The 22,452-nt window shown below is 41.6% G+C and overlaps 1 protein-coding gene across 2 annotated transcripts in view; it reads right to left on the bottom strand.

The window, feature by feature from the left end:
• Nucleotides 1-11,493, bottom strand: part of CXADR (CXADR Ig-like cell adhesion molecule) — a 64,882-nt gene extending 53,389 nt beyond the window's left edge. The window contains exon 1 of one of the 2 annotated variants that reach the window (XM_045540475.1): nucleotides 11,150-11,493. In XM_045540475.1, coding sequence (XP_045396431.1) covers nucleotides 11,150-11,192 — 43 coding nt within the window. In that variant the 5' untranslated portion in view covers nucleotides 11,193-11,493. The remainder of the gene's footprint in view (nucleotides 1-11,149) is intronic. The other variant, XM_045540477.1, reaches the window with a different exon arrangement.
• Nucleotides 11,494-22,452: the final 10,959 nt, after the last annotated feature.

The raw sequence follows: 22,452 nt of genomic DNA, 5'->3' as shown, positions 1-22,452 counted from the left end.
ATTTTCTATTTACCTTCAAACTTCCACAGGGATTGAGGTTGCTTATAAGTCTTCACTATACAATTTATAAATCAGGACAAGAGAAAATATTATTGTGGAAAACTAGAAAGGCGGAGTTAAAAACTAAAAATTAAGACAGATTCTCTAAAGCATTTGTTAAATTGGATTGTGACCTACCCCTCCCCTACTCCCCACATGCACACACACTCATCTGGGGGAAGTGTTGGTTCAAATCTCAGTCCTGATCAAAATTATTCTTGTCCTTCTTTACAACTGAAATAGTATAGTACCTTCCACCCAGAGATGCTAATTTCAGAATTCTCTGGCAAAACAAATGCAAATAGGGTATTTTGCATTATGGGTAGAGCAGACTGGTTGCCATGGTGAATATTTCGTCACCTTCATAGAATAATATGTATCACTCCATTTTAGGAAATCTTCCTTTGCCTCCTTGCTCATAAAAACCTCAGGCTCGCTTCTCTTCCTTTTTAATTAACGTGAAACAGGAAAAGTAACTCTTCTGGGGGGGAAAACCCACCCAGGTCAAGTGTCTTGTAAAGATGAGATCACAGAAAATAAGAAATTCAGGAAATAGGCATAATAGCAAAATGAGTAAATAATGTGTCTCCTTATGGAAAATCCTGAAGTTAATGAAGAAAAGGTTAATCTCAATAAGAAAATCATCCCTGTTGTGAGCATGTCTAACTTGATTGCTTCAATCTTGGTATAAACTCCTTTCTAATATCCCAAAGTGAATTCAAATTTCCCTAGCAACCATTACCAGGGACCATTCTATCCTGCTTATTTTGCGCCTCTCCATAAATGCATTTATTTCCCCCATAGGTAAGTTAAAATTTTAATTTGGGGATATATATTTATTTTTCTGCCTTATACTTAAAATGTGAATGCTTTTAACTATCGAATAAGAAGGGCTGATGTAATTTGTGTGCCTATAACAAATGCTCTGATGATTAGAAGAGACTGTAAAAGAAACGAGAGACTTTATTTAGCTCATTGACAACAGGAAAATACCAGGGGCCACACAAGAATTATTTTAGAGGTAAACTCTCATGAGAACAATTCCAAAGGCACATTCGATGTGACAAAGCTGTTTTGATGGCACACTGCACCCATGCTTTTTCAGGTCAAATGTTCTAGGACCGGATAAAATGGAAGGTGATCAGAACTAAAGCTCCAAGTGACGACCAATGCGGTAGCTGCTGGCACTTGAGAAGTGGTTACTGCAAACTGGGATGTGCTGTGGGTCAAACACTGACTAGATTTCAAAGACAGTACTGAAAAAAATTTTGATATCTCAATATTTTAAATCTGATCACATATGAAGATAAGTTTATTTTGTACCTATTAGGTTAAACAAAATATATTCAAATTATTTTCACTGTTTCTTTTTGCCTTTTAATGTGGCTACTAACAAATTTTAAATTACATGCGGCTTGCATTATATTTCTATCAGACAGCACTGTTCTCTCCCCCATTCCACAGTTCACTGGACTCAGGTCTTGGCTTTAGGGCTTGATTGCTATAAATGGGAATAACATGATGTGCCCTTTCTACCCCAAGGTTGTTAAGAGAGTGGATTCAAATGAAATGTGTGTGAGATTGTCTTTAAAAACAAGGTAAAATCATTTTTCTAGTCCCGATTTACAAGTTCATTCTAGAAGAATCAGATTTCACATTGTACAATTGAGTAGATAAAAGAGTCTCCTCAATTCTTATGAACTACTCCGGCACAAAACAAAAGTTTTTATCTGGTCCATTAGAGAAAACCCCTATAGAAATTGTCTGATATTAAAGAGTTTAAAACACTCTGCACTTGTGGGAGAGACTCACAGGAGTCCACAACAGTCATTCTGATAATTTACCAAAGATGTGACTCAACAAATTTGGTTCACTGTATCTAGAATGTCCCTTGGGATTGAGAGAACTTCCTATGTGCAACCAAACCATCCTTCCTTTGGAAACACCTATAAAACTCAGAGAACATACATCTACACTATGGGAAGGTGAAAAAGGTTTATAGTGTTATGTTGCTTCTTCTTAAAACCTAAATATACTTTCATTTCTTAGAAGTAAATGAAATCAAAATCATTCCCATGCTACCTGGTAAAATATCTTTGAAAGAATGAAAATGATTTAAAATTTTCCAAAGAAATTTGCATGTTCTCAGTATGTATAGATGTTAACTGTTAGTCCTTTTTCTCACCAAGTATGAAAGCACAAACTGAACCATGCCACTGATCTCATCCTAGCCTAAAAACACTGTTATTAGCTCATTAAATATGAAATGTCGGATTTTGAATCAAAAGCTTAGTTTATTATATCTCAAACAAGAAGCAGTTCAATTAATCAAAGCAGTACCTAAATTATGGACAGTTTTGCCATCTTAAGGGTAGTTTGTTTACGCCAGCAGCGAAGAAGCCTGGAAAGCAAGTGGCGATGAAATCACAAGATATTTTACACAGCTTGCTGAGAATTAAGTATTTTTCCTTGCCAAGAGGCAGTCCAAAGCCTGGAAGAAGTGGTAGTCAGCTGGTACAAGGTCTGGTGAAGACGCTGGATGACAGTTTCTAAGTCCAGCCTCTGTAGTTTGAGCAGCATTGTTTGTGCGAGATGTGGCCAACAGTTGTCTTGCAAAGAGGATTGGCCTGTCTCTATTGACCAATCTCGGCTGCTTAATCACAAGCATCCTCATCATTTTGTCCAACTGGTTGCAGTAGACACCTGCTGTTATCGACTGACCAGGTTTCATGAAGCTGTAGTGGATCTCACTAGCACTGGACCACCAAACAAACACCACTAGATTTTCTTGATGACTATTTGGTTTGGGGCTGTGTTTCAGCACTTCATCTTTATCCAATGTGCTGAATGCTTGCGATTGTCAAAAAGAATCCATTTTTCATCACACGTAACAGTACGGTGTAGAAATGGTTTGCCTTTATGTCATGACAACAAAGAAACACAAGCTTCGAGATGAATTCTCTTCTGACACGCCTTTGATTCATGTGGTACCCATCTATCCAGCTTCTTTACCTTGCTGATTTGTTTCAAGTGGTCCAATACTGTTGGAATAGTAACATCAAACTTGCTGCTAATTCCTGTGTAGGTTGAGACACATTTGCTTCCATTACAGCTTTCAGCTCATCATTATCCACCTCTGTCTCAGGTCACCCATGAGGCCCATTTTCAAGATTAAAATGGCCAGAATGGAACTTCTCTAACCATCGACATAGTGTGTGTTCATTTGTCACATCCTTCCCAAACACTTTCTTGATATTTCAAGCTGTCTGTGCTACATTTGGTTGCATGACAGAACTCTTATTCAAAAATAACATGAATTTTTGACTTATCCATGGTTTCACAAAAATTTCTCTAAAAAAAAATTTGAAAGATAATCATAAGCCAAACTATCACTTGAAAGAATGAGGATGTACCTTCACAATAAAAATAAAACAAGTGTCAAAGTGAAATGTCAGAGATATTGACTGTCAAACTCAGAACTTAAGGTAACTGGACATTTCATAGTTAATAACCTAATCTCTCCTCCCTGAACCTAGCTTCTCTTTGTCAATAGAACAGGAAACAATCCTTTCTTCTGTAAGTACCCTGCCAATTGAAATAAACTGCAAATACTGCTAAGTTAACACCTTTATGGCTTAAACTCTAACTGCTAACTTTATGTTAGAAATCAAAATGGGCAAGGCAATGAAGAAGAACCATACAAAAAACAAGTGGGAAAGCACAGAAGAATTGTCTCCCTATAGCATCGTTTTGTTACTGAATGCAGAAACATTTTTAACTTTTTCCCATTTTCTTTTACACAGAGTCAGTAATGAATTCGAAAAAGTGAAGAACTTACAAATACAAATTACAGAGCCCCAAGAGATCACCAACCCAGGAACTCGGTTCTAGCTTCCTGAACCAATCCCTTTATCATATCAACGTGACGTTCTTCTATGCTCCTTGCACTGTCACTTATGACTTTAGCCCCACTGAAGAAATCAAGTAGAAAAGAAGGTAGAACACCAGAGCTCAAAAGAGGTAACTGTTTCCTCTTTACATCTACTTAGCATCACACTCTTTTTTTTTTTTTTTTTTTTTTGAGACAGAGTCTCACTTTGTTGCCCGGGCTAGAGTGAGTGCCGTGGCATCAGCCTAGCTCACAGTAACCTCAAACTCCTGGGCTTAAGCGATCCTACTGCCTCAGCCTCCCGAGTAGCTGGGACTACAGGCATGTACCATCATGCCCGGCTAATTTTTTCTATGTATATATTTTTAGTTGTCCAGATAATTTATTTCTATTTTTAGTAGAGACGGGGTCTCGCTCAGGCTGGTCTCGAACTCCTGACCTCGAGCGATCCACCCGCCTCGGCCTCCCAAAGGGCTAGGATTACAGGCGTGAGCCACCGCGCCTGGCCAACACCACACTCTTAATAGAAACCAACTTAAATCCAAAACCAACCTAACAATCAGTATTCTAGATTATCAAATTTGTTTTCTTAAGAAATACAAGTTAAAGAAAAAGAAATACAAGTTAGATGAAAGCAAGATAATGACTATAAAGTCATTCTGGTTAGATAATTTTTAATTGCTTTCTGGGTTACTTTAATAATTATCTTAAAGTTCACATCTACTACCTGCTAGCCACCAAATGAACACAATCCAAAGTTCCCAGCCTCCATTATTTCCCTTAATGACAGGAAGCATTAATTCTCATAATAATGACAGATGAAAGGCAGAAAACAAGGGAAGGGGAAAAACAGGCTGCAAATAGGAGATTAAAATGTGAAACTGAACCTGTGTAAGATATGGAGCCAGCCCTGCTCACTCACCTCTTCCACGATGTACCTGTTCTTGGTCTTCAAATGCTCTTTCCCCTCTAGATCCTTCCCAAGCCTAAAAACATCAATTCCTGTCTAGCACCCCTTTCACCATTTACTCACTGAACATGCACTATGCCACACATATACTGGGGATGTAGTGTAAACAGTCCCTGACCTCATGCAATGCAGAGTCTGGCAAGAGAAAACAAGCACAGCAAAGCCATGCTTGATAAGGGTTAGAACATGTTGCAGTAACAGGATGTGCCTGGAGCACTGGGAAAAGTTCACTTAATCCGAGGCCAATTATGAAGATATTTCAACAGCTTAAGGGGTAATGGAATGAACTAGATTACGGGTAGTGGCTGGAGGGACATAGTGACTTAGAAACTGGATGTAAACAGGTAAGAAAATAGGAATAGTCAAGTAAGGAATCTGTATTTTTGCCTAGGCATTTTGTTGGCTGAAAATGCCACATAATGTGAGAAAGAAGAGTGTGTAAACAGATTCAGCTGGAGGTGCCTGTGGGACGTCTAAGTAGAGATGTCAAGTGGGTGGTGTGATATGGGTAAAGCTTGGGAGAGGGAGACTAGAAATAGACTGGAAGCTGTAAGTACATATAAGGTAAATGAAGCCATAAACTGAGAAACTTCCACATTTACAATATAAGAAGGAAAGTGAGCACACAAAGGAAAATGAGGAATAGCTCAAGCGCAGAAAGAGACTATACAACAGAGCTATTCTTGCTGACAGGTTTAAGAGGCTGAAGGTGTGATGTGTCCACTGAATGTACCCATAGTGTAACTGCAGTCTACAGCAACTGTAGTTTCATCAGAGTAGAGGAGAGTGAAATTTTGATCGCAAAGGGTGGAACAATTAGTGCACACCAAAAAAAAAAAAGCAGCAACTTTTTTCAAAAATCTGATTAAAAAAGGAAAAGAAGATACAGAACAGTGATCAAAGAGGGATAAATAAGCTTATTTAAAGTTGATGGCATCCAGCTATAAGAGAAGAGATAACAGAGGGACATCCCTGAGAAACCAAAATGTTCAGAGTTCAAGAGTTAGACTTAAGGAGGAATACCATTTTTTAAGGAAGGATGATGACGTGGACTAGGTTCTAGGTCTGAATGGAAGAAAAGTTAAGAGAGTCCTTATCTTCTACCTTCTCCCCTGGGGATATGCTGTTTTCCTCTGGAATTAGGGCACATGTGTAACTCTTCACTGTCAAAACACCTGCAAGTACAACGTTCATTCCTCATTCTCCGCTTACCTGATGCCCACTCCTCAATCTACTAAATCCAGCTTCACTCTTACCACTACAGGGACTGTCCTCCCCATGAAGCCGAAAACTTCCTCGGTGTTCAATAGTCTCCTAATGGTCTAATGGTAAGACCCCCTGGCCTCATTTCTGCATCAGTTTCTGGGACACCCTCACCCTCTAGTTCTCCTACATTCCTTACCACTCCTTCTTGTTCACCTACTTATTAGAGGCTGATGTTTCCCCCGCCTCACGTTTCACCTTCTCTTCTAGTCCTGCCTGCATTTCCTGGTTAACCTTACACAGATGCCACTATCAACAGTGAATTCCCAAGTCTACATGACGAATGCCTGCCTCTCTCCCAAGATCCAGTCCTTTCTTTAAACCTTTTTACTGGGTATCTTTAACCTCCATTCCCCTCAAGCACCTCACATACTACCTGTCCACACTTAAGTTCATTGTCACCTCCCTAAAACCTGCTCTTTTCTTTGTTCCCTGGGAGTTGGTGACTTTACCATATACGCAAGCCAGAAATCTTATTGCTTTTCTCTCCAACTTTTTCTGGCCACTTATTCAACCAACCAGACGTCAGGGTCCACTGCATTTTCCTCAGAAAAGCTTTCCAGATCAATGAGGAAGTCCAACACTGTCCTGCTGTGTTTAAACAGAGACAGTTTAGGTCCAAATCATCCCACAGATTCCGGTTAGATCTATCAGTTTTACCTGCTGTGAGAACTGCAGCATAGTTACCATTTAAGAAAATAAATCTCATTGTATAAGTTCACTTTTTCAACACTTCCACAAGCTTCTTAGTGCCTTGGGGGTGGGAAGCATAACTTGACCTATCATCTCTCACAAAGCTCTCAGCACAGCCTTTAGACCTTTGCCCACACAAAATGGGGTCATCAGTGACATCATGTGGAACTTGTTAAAATACAAAATCACAGACCCCACCCCAAACATCCTTATAAGAATTACTCAGATGCACATTCAAAGTTTAAATTATGTTGGTTTGATGCTTTATATGGCACCGAACTACTCCACTCCCAAGACACGTGATACCCTTCAGATCTCCACGTCTTCACAAGAGCTACACCATCCATCTGCTTGGAATGTTCTACCAAACCTTTTGCAACCTGCAATGTCATATTCTATTTGTAGAGCACCTAGCACAGGAATAACACACAGTAGGCTCTAAATATCTCAATGAACAGACCACTTAATTAACAGGTGAGTTCAACTGGAGACTTGGAAAGTCTTAAGTACTCAAATGGAAGTTGAAAGTTAAGCAGTTAGAAATAGTGGCCCAGAATTCAAAGGAGAAGTGTGGGGCTGAGCTGGAAATACTCTTAACTTACTGTCAATTACTAGGAGATTACAGTGATGGCTAGATGACATAATCCAGGTTCACGATGGACACTGAAAAAAGCCTATGGGCCAAATCTTGGGGAAGTCTGACATTCAAGGGACCTACTGTAGAAGGCAGTGAAAGGCAGGTCAACAGTGTGGAAAAGAACCAAAACTGGTACCAAGGAGCTCCAAAGAGGTAAGTTGGTTTGGCACATAGGTTACTGTTAATCTTTGGCAACTGAAACAGGGAGGTAAAATAGAACAAAAGATCAGAGATAAAGCAGAAGCTCAACTTGTTTAGACTAAAAACTAAATAAGACATGGCTAGTGGAATGACCACTGTAAGGACCACCTTTATGGGATCAGAAGGGAGTGAAAGAACGAAGGAACTGATGAAAGCTATGTCATATACACAGGCCTAGTGGCAAAGAACTTGAAAACTTTCCATCATGCAAAAACCACTTGCTGAACACTAGCCATCTTCCAGGTGCCACAAGCTCATACAGGGACCGTAACAATGAATACAGGTAATGGCCCAGCTCTCTGACCTAGTGCAAGGAGATAAATTGGGCAATTGATGGGGACTCCACAACAGATTCAGTAAAGAGCCAATGTAAGGAGGCTTGCTTTGGAGGAGAGGTAATTTTTGCTGTGATGGTGGTATAATGGCAGGAATAAAAATATTAATATTAAGGGAGAGGCATATGCAGAGGATACAGCTCACACCTAATCATTGTAAATTTTTTTTTCTGTAAAGGAAAAGACTACTATAGGAAAAGCGACACAATAAATATCTCACTTTACTCAACAACTGAGCAGGATTCTCATTTTTTTTTTGTTAGCTATTTTTCATTGACAAAAATTATATATATTTACCTTACACAATGTCATTTTTAAATGTGTATACATTGTGGGATGGCTAAATCAAGTGAGTTAACATACGCATTACCTCACATACATTTTTTGTGGTGAGAACACTTAAAATCTATCTTCTTAGCAACTTTCAAGAATACATTGTTATTAACTATAGTCACTGTATTGTACAATAGATTTCTTGAAGTTATTCCTCCCATCTAACTGAAATTTTGTATCCTTTGACCAACCCTCCCCCTTCCCAGGATCCTCATTCTTGACACATAAAGCAACTGAGGCACACACCGCCATCAAATGGCTAACAGGTGGTTGGGAGAACATTTTTAGTGCCACTCTTCTTGGCAATTCGAAAAGCAGCACCCCAAACTTTAACAAGATCCCTAGATAATGCTGATGCTGCAGGTACCTGGGTCACAGCAGTTTACAACACCAATCTAAGCCTAGCGTCCTCACAATGCCTCAAACTAAGACCATAAAATTAAAGAGCTAATAATAAAAGCATTCAGTCTTGGCACACAGTCAACCCAACAGCAGGTTCTTAATAAATGACAGATGACCAGAGGTAGAAATTAGGATGGTGACTAGAGGTAATCAAAGAGGAAAGTGGCAGCTTTAGAGGCAGAATAGCATAGTGACAAAAGCAGATTCAAGAGCACTTCTGTAACCTTGGCAAGTTAAATTACATAACCACTCTGTGCCTCAGTCTCTCTACTTGTGTAACAGAGATAATTATAATAAATAACCTCTAGGGCTGCTTGGTAGATTAAATATATGTACTGCCTTTAGAACAGTGTCTGGCATCTAGTAACTATTCAATCCAGAGTTTGATTTTACTACTATTGCTACTGTCACTGCTTTACTACTATGACAATGACTACTACTAATACCATTACTAGTACTATGACTTGCTAGTATATAAGGCAATAAAAATGCATCAGAAGGAGTCTGTCCTATCAGCAGCCAGAATATACTACAAAACTCTTTAAAACCTACATAGAGACAGTTCTAGAGGAATAACTATCACTGATGGTACTACAGTTTTTAACATGTAAGCCTCTTCCTGGTTTTGCTCATGTAGAAGTCAATCATGTTAACACTGAACTTGATTGAATTCATAGCAAAGCAGTTCTAAATCTAAGAAATACTTAAAGCCATATATCAATTAGTTTTTGAGCTATTTCTTAAGCTGAAAAAATTGGAATAAAAATAGTTGTTTAGCCGAAGACATTAGTCCTTTAATGAGATGTTCGCTGTACCCTCGTGTACACTGTATGAGCACAATAACTCTACGTGTATCAAAATATCTTTGGTTGGGATTGTGCCTGTCAAATTGAGGCATTCCAGAAAAAATAAATCCAGACAATTATCTGAATGTTCTTGGAGAAAAAAAAAAAACAATAAAGTTCCTCTACCTGGGTTATATTCTTCCACTTTTCTGCTTTAGTTGTGGTCTAAAACATTTTTTTTCCCCAGAGAACACAAGCACTGTGTTTTCAACTTCAGTTAGGCCTTCACAAAACAAAGGTGGGAATGTACCATGTAAACTGGTTATGTGACCCTTCATCTTTTCCAGAAGCTTTACTTTCGAAATTTCAGCCAAGTCTAAATGATACGTATCAAAAAAGTGGAGGTACTGCCATAGGCTCATATAGAAGATTAGACTTGCTAATAGAATGGTGATCCCGTGTGTAAAGCTCACAGCCATGGCATCCAACAATGGAATTAACATTTCAACAGGAAGCAGAGAGCCATCCCAATCGAAAAGGCCACTCGATCCAGTTTCAGGGCACTTAACGACAACAACAAAAAATTATCCCTCCGGAGGCTACACAAAGTGTGCCTCCCAAAATCCCACCTATGGATTTTTTTAAATGAATCATTTGGTTATAAAATGCAGCAAGTGATTAGTCTGACAACCACAAGATCAGCTCCTTAAAACACAGACATGAAAACAGATCAGTTTTGTAAGTGTCAAAATGATTATGCCTTCTAATGGTCCACGCATTTTTTTAATTGCCTTTTTTCCCCTCCCAGAGAAAGGCGCGGTCGAAAAATGTACTTGGCAAATACTTTAGCAATTATCCTGTACAAGTCATCTCGTCTTATCTTCAGAATTAACCAACTCGTTACAAACTCAAAACCAAGGTCACTAAATTCTCCTTTGCACTTTGCCCCGGGACTGCAGGAATCAATACTGCATGTCTGCAGGACCCTACTTTGGATTTCCCACGGTCTGCTTCATAATGCACCGTCTAGTCAGCACTTCTCGCCTGGGCCAGCCTTCCCTACGAGACTAAGACTGGCCAGGTTCGCGCTCAGCGCCTCTTTCCTAGAGGTAGCCCGGGCGATCCGAGGCACAGAGCAGTTCAGTGTCCATTCAATAATGGCGTTTGTAATCCAGCCTGCCCGCCTGGACTGCTCCACACCTGAAAACTCGCCGCCCAAGGCTCTTGCGATTGGGCAATGCTGGACGGACTCACGCGGAGCTAACAAGGGAAAGGGCTCGAGCAAATAAAGCCAAGCCCGCACCGGGGCCACGCATGCTCCGGGAGCGCCCGGCTCGCGCGCCCGGAGCCCCTCGGCCGCCGCCCCCACCCCGGGCTCGGTCCCCGGACGCCGCACGCCCTCCGCGCAGCTCCGTGCAGAGCCGCTCCCCGCCCGGCCCGGCCCGCGCGCCGCAGTGCGGTCCCGCCCGCCTCGCCAGCGCTGCGGCAGCGCCCCCAAATCGCGCCCGCCCCCTCCCCCACGCCCCATTGTTCCCGGGTGGCCGCGGGCTGCGAGCGCCCCCGGGCCGGGCGGGTGCCGAGGACGGAGCGGCGCGCGCTCACCCGCGACTCCGCACAGGAGCACGAAGCGCAGCAGGGGCGCCATGGTGGCTGCCGGGCCGTGGGCGGCGGCTGCAGGTAGGCGGCTCTCACTCCGGGTCCCCGCGTCCCGGCGCCCGGCGCGATCCCGACTCGCTCGCCGCGGCTACGGAGGCGAAGACGGCGGCGGCGGCGGCACCTCTGCGCTCCCGCCCCCGCTCGGCAGGTGAACTCGCGTCACTTCCGGCGGTGGCCCCGGCCCCGCGGCGAGCGCCGGCTCCCGCAGCCGCCTGGGGTTACCACGGCAACCGGGTGCGGCGCGCGTCTGCCCGGGGAGCCCTGCCCGCGCGGAGCTCTGCGGCGCGCGGGGTGCGAGTGGGCGGCCGCCGCCTCCGCCCCTTCGGTGAAATCGGGGTGGGTGGGAACGGGGGTCGGTCCGGCCGGTCTCCCCGGACTGTGGTCGCGCCGCAAAGGGGCGCAGTGCTCGCCCGCCTTCCCTCGACCCCAGCGGCGGCGAAAGCAGTGGGCCCCGCCCGCGAGGTGGGGAGGCCCGGGGGCCCGGCCGCGTCGCACCTCCCGCGCTGTGCCGCGGGGGCCGGACCCGGGACCCGGCGTGTGCTCTCGCCCTGGGCGGACCGGCCGGCCGCGCGGGAGGCGGAGAGGGCTTTTCTCCATCTTCAGTACTGATCGAACCCCTGCGCTGCAGCTGTGGGTTTGGGAAACACTGGAGTTTTTCCCCCCTTGCGTTTAAAGGTGATTCTAGCGCTGAAATTGGCGAACGAGGACCAGCGAGGGAGCTTTCACAGCGGGGCTAAGTCAGGGTGGTTAGAGGCATGAGGTAGGGCGGGGGGTCCGGGGAATTAAAGATCTTGAAAATCTCCGCCTACCCTGCAAGGTCGTTTCTGCCACCTTTGCTCCTTTGCATTTGGCCGCTCGTTCTCACTTGCTTTTCCCAGATAACGTTTTTTTTGTAACTGCGGAGAGACTTCAGATTGCACAGCAGTTTCACATCGGAAGTAGATTAGGGAAGAGAACCAGTGAGGCGCAGTGACTAGAGCTTGAGCTCCAGCAGGGCAGTAATGGGCAAGTGACTTAGCAATGGCACCTACCTCAGAGGGTTGGTATGGAAATTAGATGAGATACTGCACAAAAAATGTTTGGCACCGTGCCTGGCACATAGTAAGTACTTAGTGGAAACTAATAAAAATAATATTGGAAAGTTCTTATTATTTATTGAACCAGAAAAAAGAAAGGACAGAGAAAATGAGTTAGCAGAAAGACCAAAATCACACAACTGCAATTTAGCTTGGTGGATTGTGATCCTGGCTGGACATTAAAAGTACCTGGAGAACTGTTTACAAATGCAAATGCCTCAGCCTCACTCCAGTGATTCGAATCTAACTTGATTTGCGTGAAATCCTGGCTTACCTAAGAGTCCAAGTATAGATAGATGTCAGACAACATGAGTAACGGCTAGGGACTTCCTATTATTATAGTTGCATATAATTGCAGGTACGTAATATTTGGAATGTAATGTTTTTGGAATTTAAATTTTTACTCACTACATTATACTTTATGAAATTAAGTGTGAGAAGGGCGCAGTGGCTCACGCCCCTAATCCTAACACTTAGGGAGGCTAAGGTGGGAAGATTGAGGCCAGAGCAATCAGAGCAAGAGCGAAACTCCCTCTGTACAAAAAAAAATAGAAAAAATTAGCTGGGCGTGGTGGCACGCTCCTGTAGTCCCAGCTACTCGGGAGGCTGAGGCAGGAGGATCGTTTGAGCCCAGGAGTTTGAGGTTGCTGTGAGCTATGATGACACCACCGTACTCTAGACTGGGTGTCAGAGTGAGACATTGTCTTGTCTCAAAGAAAGAAATAAAGAAATTAAGTAGAAAAGATAGAATAGTGAAGTTCTTATCTATTTCACACTGTTCTATGAGAACTTTTCTTAGTATTCACTGCTTCATAGTAGCACACATTGGTAATAAAGTTACTACCTACCCCTCCCATTGGCTGCATGGGGGAAAAATTAAGATAAAGTTGCCACCTTTAGTTAGTGTCTTCTCCAGTGAAAATCAAACCCACCCTTCAGGAATCATTTCAGATACTTACTAGAGTAAATCTTATCCAAAAATAGCCAGGTGTGGTGGCTGGTGCCTGGAGGCTGAGGCAGGTGGATTGCTTGAGCCCCGGAGTTTGAGGTTGTAGTGAACTATGATTGATGACTCCAGGGCAATGTAGCCTAGGCTACAGGGCAGGGCGAGACCCTGTCTCAAAAGAGAGAGAGAGAGGGAGGGAAAAGGAAAAGAAAGGGAAAGGGAAAAGGAGAAAAGAAATGAGATTACAGGTGGGAGCCACCACATATTTAAATTTTAAAATCCTAAAGAAAATCAACATTTTTACTCTTTCCCTGATTGATCCAAGGATCCTAGACTGTTTTAACCCATATCATATCCAGCTCCTAATTTATATTATAGTCTAATGTTTTTCTTCTGTCTACCTTATAAATTATACATTGTCATTTTTTATATAGTTAATGTTCTATTAGATTTGTCTACATGTCTTTGTTGACCATTTCTTCTTGTATATCAAACCACTTCAGCGATATTCTTAGCAAGTTTGCCTTCTTGCAGAAGTAAGTCCGTTACAAATTGCTGAGGATCTTTTTAAGGTAAACTTTGTTTCTGTTTGTCTAAAAGTATCCATCTTTGTTGTCTCTCAATTCTGGAAAAATCTCAATATTTAAATTTTTGTTGAATGTTGCTTTTCCCACAGTTTCTCTATTGTCATCCTTTGGGATGATATGTATTACAACTTCTCATTCTATCCTTTATATCTTATTCTCTCATATTTTCCATGTATTTGATATTCTGAGCTGAATTCTCAGTAATTTTTTCAGTTTTATCTACCAGTGAACAACTTTGCTCTTCAGTTGTGTTAAACTTACTATTCAGTTCTCCTTATGGGTTTTAATTTAAATTATATTTTTATTTATAGATATTTAATCTTCTTTTCATGCCTACCTGGTTTCTTATTCCTTACTTATACTTCCAACTATCTTTTCTATTTCTTTAAGCATAGTAAAGATATTTAATATAAATTCTGTATGTGATAATTATGTGATCTGAAAACTTGTATGTCTCATTTTGTTGTTGTTTGTGCATATTCTTGCTTGTTAGGCTTCTTTTTTCATGTTTGTGGAACTTTGTGTGAATTATTTGAAGGTCTTAAGTGCTTTCCTTGAGAGAGAATTTGTATTAGCTTCTGCCACGATGCTAGGGGCACTACTAACCCAGAAAAACTTTTAATTATTTTTAATTATTTATTTATTTATTTTTTGAGACAGCATCTCGCTTTGTTGCCCGGGCTAGAGTGAGTGCCGTGGCGTCAGCCTAGCTCACAGCAACCTCAAACTCCTGGGCTTAAGCGATCCTCCTGCCTCAGCCTCCCGAGTAGCTGGGACTTCAGGCATGCGCCACCATGCCTGGCTAATTTTTGCTATATATATTTTAGTTGGCCAGATAATTTCTTTCTATTTTTTTAGTAGAGACGGGGTCTCGCTCTTGCTCAGGCTGGTCTCGAACTCCTGACCTCGAGCAATCCACCCGCCTCGGCCTCCCAGAGTGCTAGGATTACAGGCGTGAGCCACCGTGCCCGGCCCAAGAAAAACTTTTAAAATAATCTTTTGGCATTAGGGTTATTGATTACACAGGTAAGGTAAATTTAGAGCAGAAACCAGCATGCAGAAGGACTTGTAATTATAAATTCTCGGAAGAGATTCATGACATTTCCTCAACAGCCTTTTTTTTTTTTTTTTTTTTTGAGACAGAGTCTCACTCTGTTGCCCAGTCTAGAGTGCCGTGGTGTCAGCCTAGCTCACAGCAGCCTCAAATTCCTGAGTTCAAGCAATCCTCTTGCCTCAGCCTCCTGAGTAGCTGGGACTACAGGTACTCGCCACCAAGCCCAGTTAATTTTTTCTATTTTTTAGTAGAGATGGTGGTCTTGCTCTTGCTCAGGCTGGTCTTGAACTCCTGAGCTCAAGCAATCCTCCCACCTAGGTCTCCCAAAGTGCTAGGATTACAGGCATAAGCCACCATGCCTGGCCTTTCAATAGCCTTTTAAATAAATTACTCTTCATACTCTGTAGATCAGCTGTATAGAGAATTCAAACCACATTTTCCTTTATGGATAATTCTCCAGGGTTTTTTTTTAGCTTGCTCCATTTAGTTTATTCAATTTCTTTAAAAATGTTGTGTTTAGTTGCTTTTGTGGTATTCCCTAGTTTCTGGGTAAAGTAAGTAAATTGTCAGGGATATTCTTTGCAAGTTCTTCTCAAAATACCTAAGACAGGTCATTTCCAGGCCTGAATTAAAGGCCCTAGGTACTTTTGCCTTTGTGGACCCCACCACCACCATTTAAAGTATTAAAAATTATCTCTTATGATGGTGTTGTTACAAAAACAAATTTAATCCAGGCTAGATCACATCATTACTTCTTCTGATTTTAAAAGAAATTAAAATTTTCACAGGCCCTGGATAAGTTGGTTCTGGGCATTGCTAAGTGTCTCCCTCCCTCCATCCCTAATATAAGTTGTTCTGGTGACACCAATAATATTAAAGATTTCCATGGAAAGGAAAGGAAAGGAGTGAATGTATACATTTCCCTCCCATCGCTGTTTCTATTTTACCTCTTTCACCAAAAGTCCCCATCCTTATGGTATCTTCACCTCTGGTCCTTTTCTCTACTTTCCCTCTTAAGCCAAACCAACCCACAAAGTACTAAATTTCACACACTGAAGATAAGAAAAAGATAAGATGTTTACCTAGGAATAGAAGTTTATTGCTTTTTTTTATTTAAGCTCTTCCTTATCTTCCAGTTCATAGTTTGTATTTTGTCTTAGAAGTGCTTTCATTTGCTTATTCATATGAAAAGAAATGAGACTGGCAGAATAAACCAGCAATTTATATCCTCTTTCTGGGATTTTGGACTAACTTTGGTGGTGACCTTTAGGAATAAAGTTAAAAGAGAGAATTAAAATGGCTGGTATTTGTGACATACACACCCACAGGACATTTTGAGACTAGATGACTTCATGTTTGCATAGTGCTGTGGGCATTACAGATCAAAGATGTTGGGCTTACCCAGCATTAAACTCATTTAATTCATACCCAGATTATAAACTTAAATATTACAGAAGTGTGTGGTGCCTCCTATACTTTATATTTTGCTGGTTTCTTTTTGGCTGCAGACAGCTTTTTGTCTGATGGATAATAACAATGCTTTACATTTATAGGCAGTGTAACATCTTTCATCCAGGGAGTTCAAAGAACTTAGCAATTATGACTCATTGTTCCTTAAAATATCTTGACAAAAGTGGAGGTGACAAGCATTGAGGTAAACTGGTTATATAGGTAAAGAAACTAAAGTCATGGAGGCATTAAAGCATTGATGAGACATTCAGGGAGTCAGAGATGAAATTCAGAATAAATCCCACTTTCTTTGGTTAAACCATAACCAGTAGCACACATTTCCTCCCCATAAAGGTATTGCTCCAAGGGCTTCAGTTGCATTTATGGTAAAGATAATACTTCACTCTGAAGGGTTTGGTGCTAACCTGCCTCTCTAAGCTCATCTCACACTCTGCATCCCCCGTGTAGCTACAGCCACTTTGCAGATGCTGTTCCCTTTGCCTGAAATACAGTTGAGCGTCCCCTGGTCATCCTTCCCATTTCAGATCAAGTGTCTCTTCCTAAGAGACCTCTCTGATTAAATTAAATTCCAGCATTGCGGTTTCTCAACGCACCGGGCACCTCCCCTTCAGAGCATTTGCCACCACCGTTGCAGTTTCATGCTTGAATGTGTTAATTGTTTGATTTATGCCTATCGCACTCACCCAGCTGTAGGCTCTGTGAGGGCAGGGGACTTTTCCATTTTTTCTTGTTATTAAAGCCCCAGCATGTAGTTTAGTGCTTGGTACTAAATATGGGCTCAAAACATATTTGTTGACTGAATTAATTTAGATTGTAGGAAAAGTATTCTTTCAGAATTTGCACCCAGATCCTGAAATTTCAATGTTGAAATGTAATTAGGGAGAAAATGTTTGGCACTTCAAATCATTATTCTAATGTATATTTGAATAGAAAATGAAGAGAATGCTTTAACAACTTAATTCAAACTAAAACTATTAAAACTCTAGGAAGGCCGGGCATGGTGATGGGCACTTGTAGTCCCAGCTACTCAGGAGGCTGAGGCACAAGGATCACTTGAGCCCAGGAGTTCGAGGCTATAGCATGCTATGATTGTGTGTGTGAATAGCCAATGCACTCCAGCATGGGCAAGATAGTGAGATCTTGTCTCCAAAAAACAAACAAAATGAAAAAAAAAGAACCCTCTACTAAGATGACAAGAGACAAATTAGGAAGGTGGGGAAAGGAGAGCTCAGAAAAATTGTGATTAAAAGGAGCTACCATAATTAATACAAAATTTGTCTCTGATCATGAGAAATCTGAGATTAGACAAGGGAAGTTGATGGCTTATTTCTGTAGTGGGAGTCCCCACTCCAATCCAAGAAGTAGACTCCTTTCCTCATATCCCTTTGGCTGCTGGTGAGGATGAGCTCACTTATGAAATAGATTTTTCTAGGGCGCCTGGAGAGAGAAGACTGGGTGTATTACAGCTGTCTATTCTAGCTTTATTGAAGGGCTCACATCTGAGAGCCCTGGAGAAAAAGCCAGCAAAAGCCTTCTCGTACTGCCCAGGTGCTGAAGTGTGACGGAGTAGGCAACAATCCCTCCTCTCGGCCTATTTGATTTAGCAGAAAATAATCCAAGGTGTGTGTGTGTGTTTCCTTTCCTTTTAAACAGGGGCCTATCGTAATCCTATCTGTATTTTAGAAGGAAAACTCTCAAAGCAGTGCCAAGGATGGGTCTGAAGATGGTGGGAAGAAACAAAAGGAAGGAGATCATTGAAGACATTATTGTCATAGTCACAGGAAAAGCTGGTGGAGTCTGAACTCAAGTTTTGACAGCAAGAGAGGTTTGGGAGATATTTCAGAGGACGGACTATAGCCAGGCATGGTGGCTCATGCCTATAATCCCAGCACTTCAGAAGGCCAAGGCAGGAGGATCACTTGAGCCCAGGAGTTCGAGATTACAGTGAGCTATATAGAGCCACTGCATTCTGAGACCCCATCTCTCTCCCTCTCTCTCTCTTTTCTCTTTTTTTTTTTTTTTTGAGACAGAATACAGTGCAGTGGCGGGTAGAGTTCCCTGAGTAGAGTGCAGTGGTGTCATCATAGTTCACAGCAGCCTCAAACTCCTGGGCTCAAGCGATCCTCCTGCCTCAGCCTCCTCAGTAGCTGGGACTGTAGTACTGGGCACCACGACGCCCTGCTACTTTTTGTATTTTTAGTAGAGATGGGGTCTCGCTCTTGCTTAGGCTGGTCTCAAACTCCTGAGTTCAATCGACCCTGTCTCTTAAAAAAACAAAAACAGAAAAAGTAAAAAACAGAGGAAGGACTAGCAAAATTTGAACCCAGTTGGATGTGGGCAGTGAGGAACAAGAAACAATCAAAGCTGTCTCAGGTTTCTAGGTTTGGGCAATCAGTGGACAAGGGTGCTATTAACTAAATAAGGAATAGTGGAGAAGCAGGTTTAGAGGAGTACAAATGTTAGGTTTTCAGCGCCTGAGGGACATCCAAGTGGACATGCCAGAAAGAAAGCCGACCTGGCTGGAGATCCACATTTTGGAATCTAGATTATACTCCTTTGAGGAATTAGTTTGTTTTTTATATTGGTTGTAAATCTAAATATATTTTCTCATAGCAACCATGTGGTAAGTGTGGTTAATTTCCCAAGGAAGCCCACAGACACCCATTTAGCCTATAGAGTTCCTGGTAGAGCATGATGAAATATTTATAAGAATGTTTCTATGGGGACTTACATTCAGCAGCCAAATCGATACTTCAGTAAAGCATCTTTTCTCGCTCAATCACAGAAAAAAGTCACAGAGCCAAAGCTTCTTTGCCAAACCTTATTCTCTTCCCAGTAACAACAGAGCATAGATTGTTTAAGGGCGAGTTGCATATTCTATGGTGTGGAACTAGTATTGTTTGTAGTTTTAGGGAGACGGGGATACAATTTTCATTTTAAAAAGTGAGAGGGAGAATTGGCAGAGGTTTAAGGTAGGGATTAGTGATCTAGCCTGGATAGATGCTGGTGGGGATGGAGTGAAGGACCCTGATTAGCATTGAAAGAGTCAGTAGCAGGAGTTGTGAATCAGCAAGTATGGGCAGCCTGGGAAACACAGATCCTGGGCAGCTTTGATGGCCTTATTATTGGATTTGGGAAGATATCAGCCACGCATTCTGCTAGTTAGTAGTGAAGAAGAAAAGGAAGGTGACATGGAGTGGGTGCCTAGGAGCAGTGGGAGTGGGCAGGGAAAGGCTGTTCTTTGGACACCAGATGATCCCCTGCTAGAGCAGCAATTCCTGGGTATGTTGATTTAGTTTAGGATTGCAGATGGTGAGAACATATTATCCCAACTCACAACTCAAACTTTAAAGGACTAGGAAATTTGTAAATTTCTGATAAAGAAGGAACTCTACTATTAGGCAAATGGACATGCTGTCTAGGTGGTCTCACCTGTCTCTACTTTTATAGGTTTAAAAGTCAGGTAAGCCAGGTGCAGGGCCACAAGCCTATAGTCCCAGCTACTCAGGAGGTTGAGCCAGGAGTATCGCTTGAGCCCAGGAGCTCAAGTCTAGCCAGGGCAACACAGCAAAACCTCATCTCTTAGAAAAAAAAAAAAAAAGTTAAGTATTTCTTTTTCAAAATCATTTGAAAGGTACAGTTAGAAGAAATAAGTTCTAGTATTCAATAGTACAGTAGGGAAATTATAGTTAATAATGATTTGTTATATATTTTAAAATAGCTAGAAGAGAAGACTTATAATGTTCCCAACACAAAAAAAAGATAAACTTTTGAGTTTATGGATATGCCAATTATCCTGATTTGATTGTTACACATAGTAAACATATATCAAAATACTACATATACCTCTCAAAATAGGTACAGCTATTACATATCAATTTTTAAAAGGTACTTGAAAGGTTTAAGAAGTTCCCCTTTTCATTAAAAGGCATTCTTGTCACTGTTAAGCATTATTTCACTTTTATGTAAACCTAATTGCATATAAAATAAACTGCAGTTGATTTAATTCTTTTTCGGTTTTACTTTTTTCTATTTCCCTGATGGTGCTATTGCTAAGCAATGAAGAAAAGAGAAGAAATATAGGGGGTATCACTAAAAGGAGCTTCATTTCTGTTGTGTCAATGAGTCTGACCAACTTCAGACTTGGCAGGAGATGCTAGTGGAGGTGGGGGTGGCAGTGGACCCTTTGTAGAAACTTAAGAAAAATGAGAAAAGAACAATTAAATGTATTCAATATGTATTGACTCAAAAAAATTTAGGTGGTTGCAATTTGTAGCATTTTAATTTTTGTGTTATTCAGATGGTTATTAAGTACTCTCTGGCTTGACCAAGTAGAAATGTATTCAGTGCATATGTTGGAGTCTGTTAACATGGCAGGACTTTTCCAGACTGTGTCCTGTAGATGTGTTAGGCCACATCTTTTTTGAGTTTTTCATTCTAATATTATATATTTCCTATTTGCTTGATTAAAGAGAGAAACAACCTTGGGGTGAATAGTCCGGCATATCCCCTATGGCTCTCAACACATGGCTGCTGGTTTCCTGAAATTCTTTCTGTGCAGATGCTCTATCATGCAGTAAAATTGCTTAATGGACAGGATAAAAATCAAATGGACAAACACTGGCAACTCAAATAGAAACTCAGATGACAACTCAAAATGGATAATTAGGTTTGGTCTGCAGAACTGCAAAAATCCATCTGGCAAACAACATGCCTGCAGTTTCCAGGGTCCAACTTCTTATAATAGCTACGAAGACTCCAATTAATTTCTGAAGAGGACAAGAGCCAAGTAAAGGGAGAAAGAAGGAAGGATCTCAAACCAAGTCTAAAAACAAAGTAAACCAAAGTAGGTTGTGCTAAAAAAAAATAGAAAGAAATTAGCTGGACAACTAAAAATATATAGAAAAAATTAGCTAGGCATGGTGGCTCATGCCTATAGTCCCAGCTACTCGGGAGGCTGAGGCAGGAGGATCGCTTGAGCCCAGGAGTTTGAGGTTGCTGTGAGCGAGGCTGACGCCACAGCACTGTAGCTGGGGCAACAGAGTGAGACTCTGTCTCAAAAAAAAAAAAAAAAATGAGATCAGTGAAACCTTTAGCCTTCATAATCTCTCAGGTAAGCTACTTTTCACTCATTTTTTTACCTCCCCCCCAACCAGGCCCCAAAGGGCTGCTAAGTATTTTGATGTAACCATGCTGGGTACAAAAAGCTAGAACATTAGGAAGAATAATGTATTTTCTCCAAAGCTACCTCTAGTGTGGTGTGGAGTATAGTGAATTTAAATACAAAATAGGGACTGATTCACCATTAGAGGAGGGCTCAGTGAAATACAGGTAGACTTCCAAAGATAGATAAAGAACTGGGCCCATTTAGCAGGCATTCTGAGTTTAGAATTGGTTGGCTTGTGTATATATGACCCAATTGATAGCCAGAATGGATAATCTGTAAGAGAACCACTAGGGTAGCAGTTTGACTTGGGCTGAGTTCCCCCCAGAAGCTGACCCTAAGGTAAAGATTTGAGTTCAGGTTAGAAGATGATCCCAAGAAGCACAAATAGGGGAAGAGAGAAGTGAGACAACCTCAGAAGAACAGTCAATAGAGGGTCTGCTGATGAACTGATGAGCGAGTTGACACTGTGGATATCAGGGCAACCCCAATGGGAGACCCCGGAAGACTGTGTAGAGCAGGTCTTGGAGTTATCCTGTCTGATAGGTGAGGAGCTGGGGTATTTATTTAATAATTTCCACCTGTCAATGTTTGAGGACTCTCCCTAAAGGCATTAACTCCCAGATTTTCTTCATATGTCCCTTCAGGGTCTAGCACACTCATGCAGCTAAAGAAAGCCCTCAGTCATTAGTGCTTACCCGTAGGAAACATGGGAACAGTAAATGCTAAATGGGTGTGGGCCAGGCACCTACAGCGTCTGCTACATAGTTAAGTATTTTTGATGATAGTCAATCACTTGTAGAATTTGATTAAAGGATCCTCTCACTAGAAAAATAATAAGAGCATATATATATGTGATTTTGCATTCCATTTATTGGGATTTTTACCTGAAGTGCCAAAGAGTCTCTGTCTTAAGGAATTTATGCTGATCTATGGATACTTTGTCTCAGGA

Source organism: Lemur catta, chromosome 1 (assembly GCF_020740605.2).
Source record: "Lemur catta isolate mLemCat1 chromosome 1, mLemCat1.pri, whole genome shotgun sequence".
Lineage (NCBI taxonomy): Eukaryota > Metazoa > Chordata > Mammalia > Primates > Lemuridae > Lemur > Lemur catta.
Note: the sequence above shows the minus strand (reverse complement) of the source record. Positions and strands in the feature narration are given on the sequence as shown.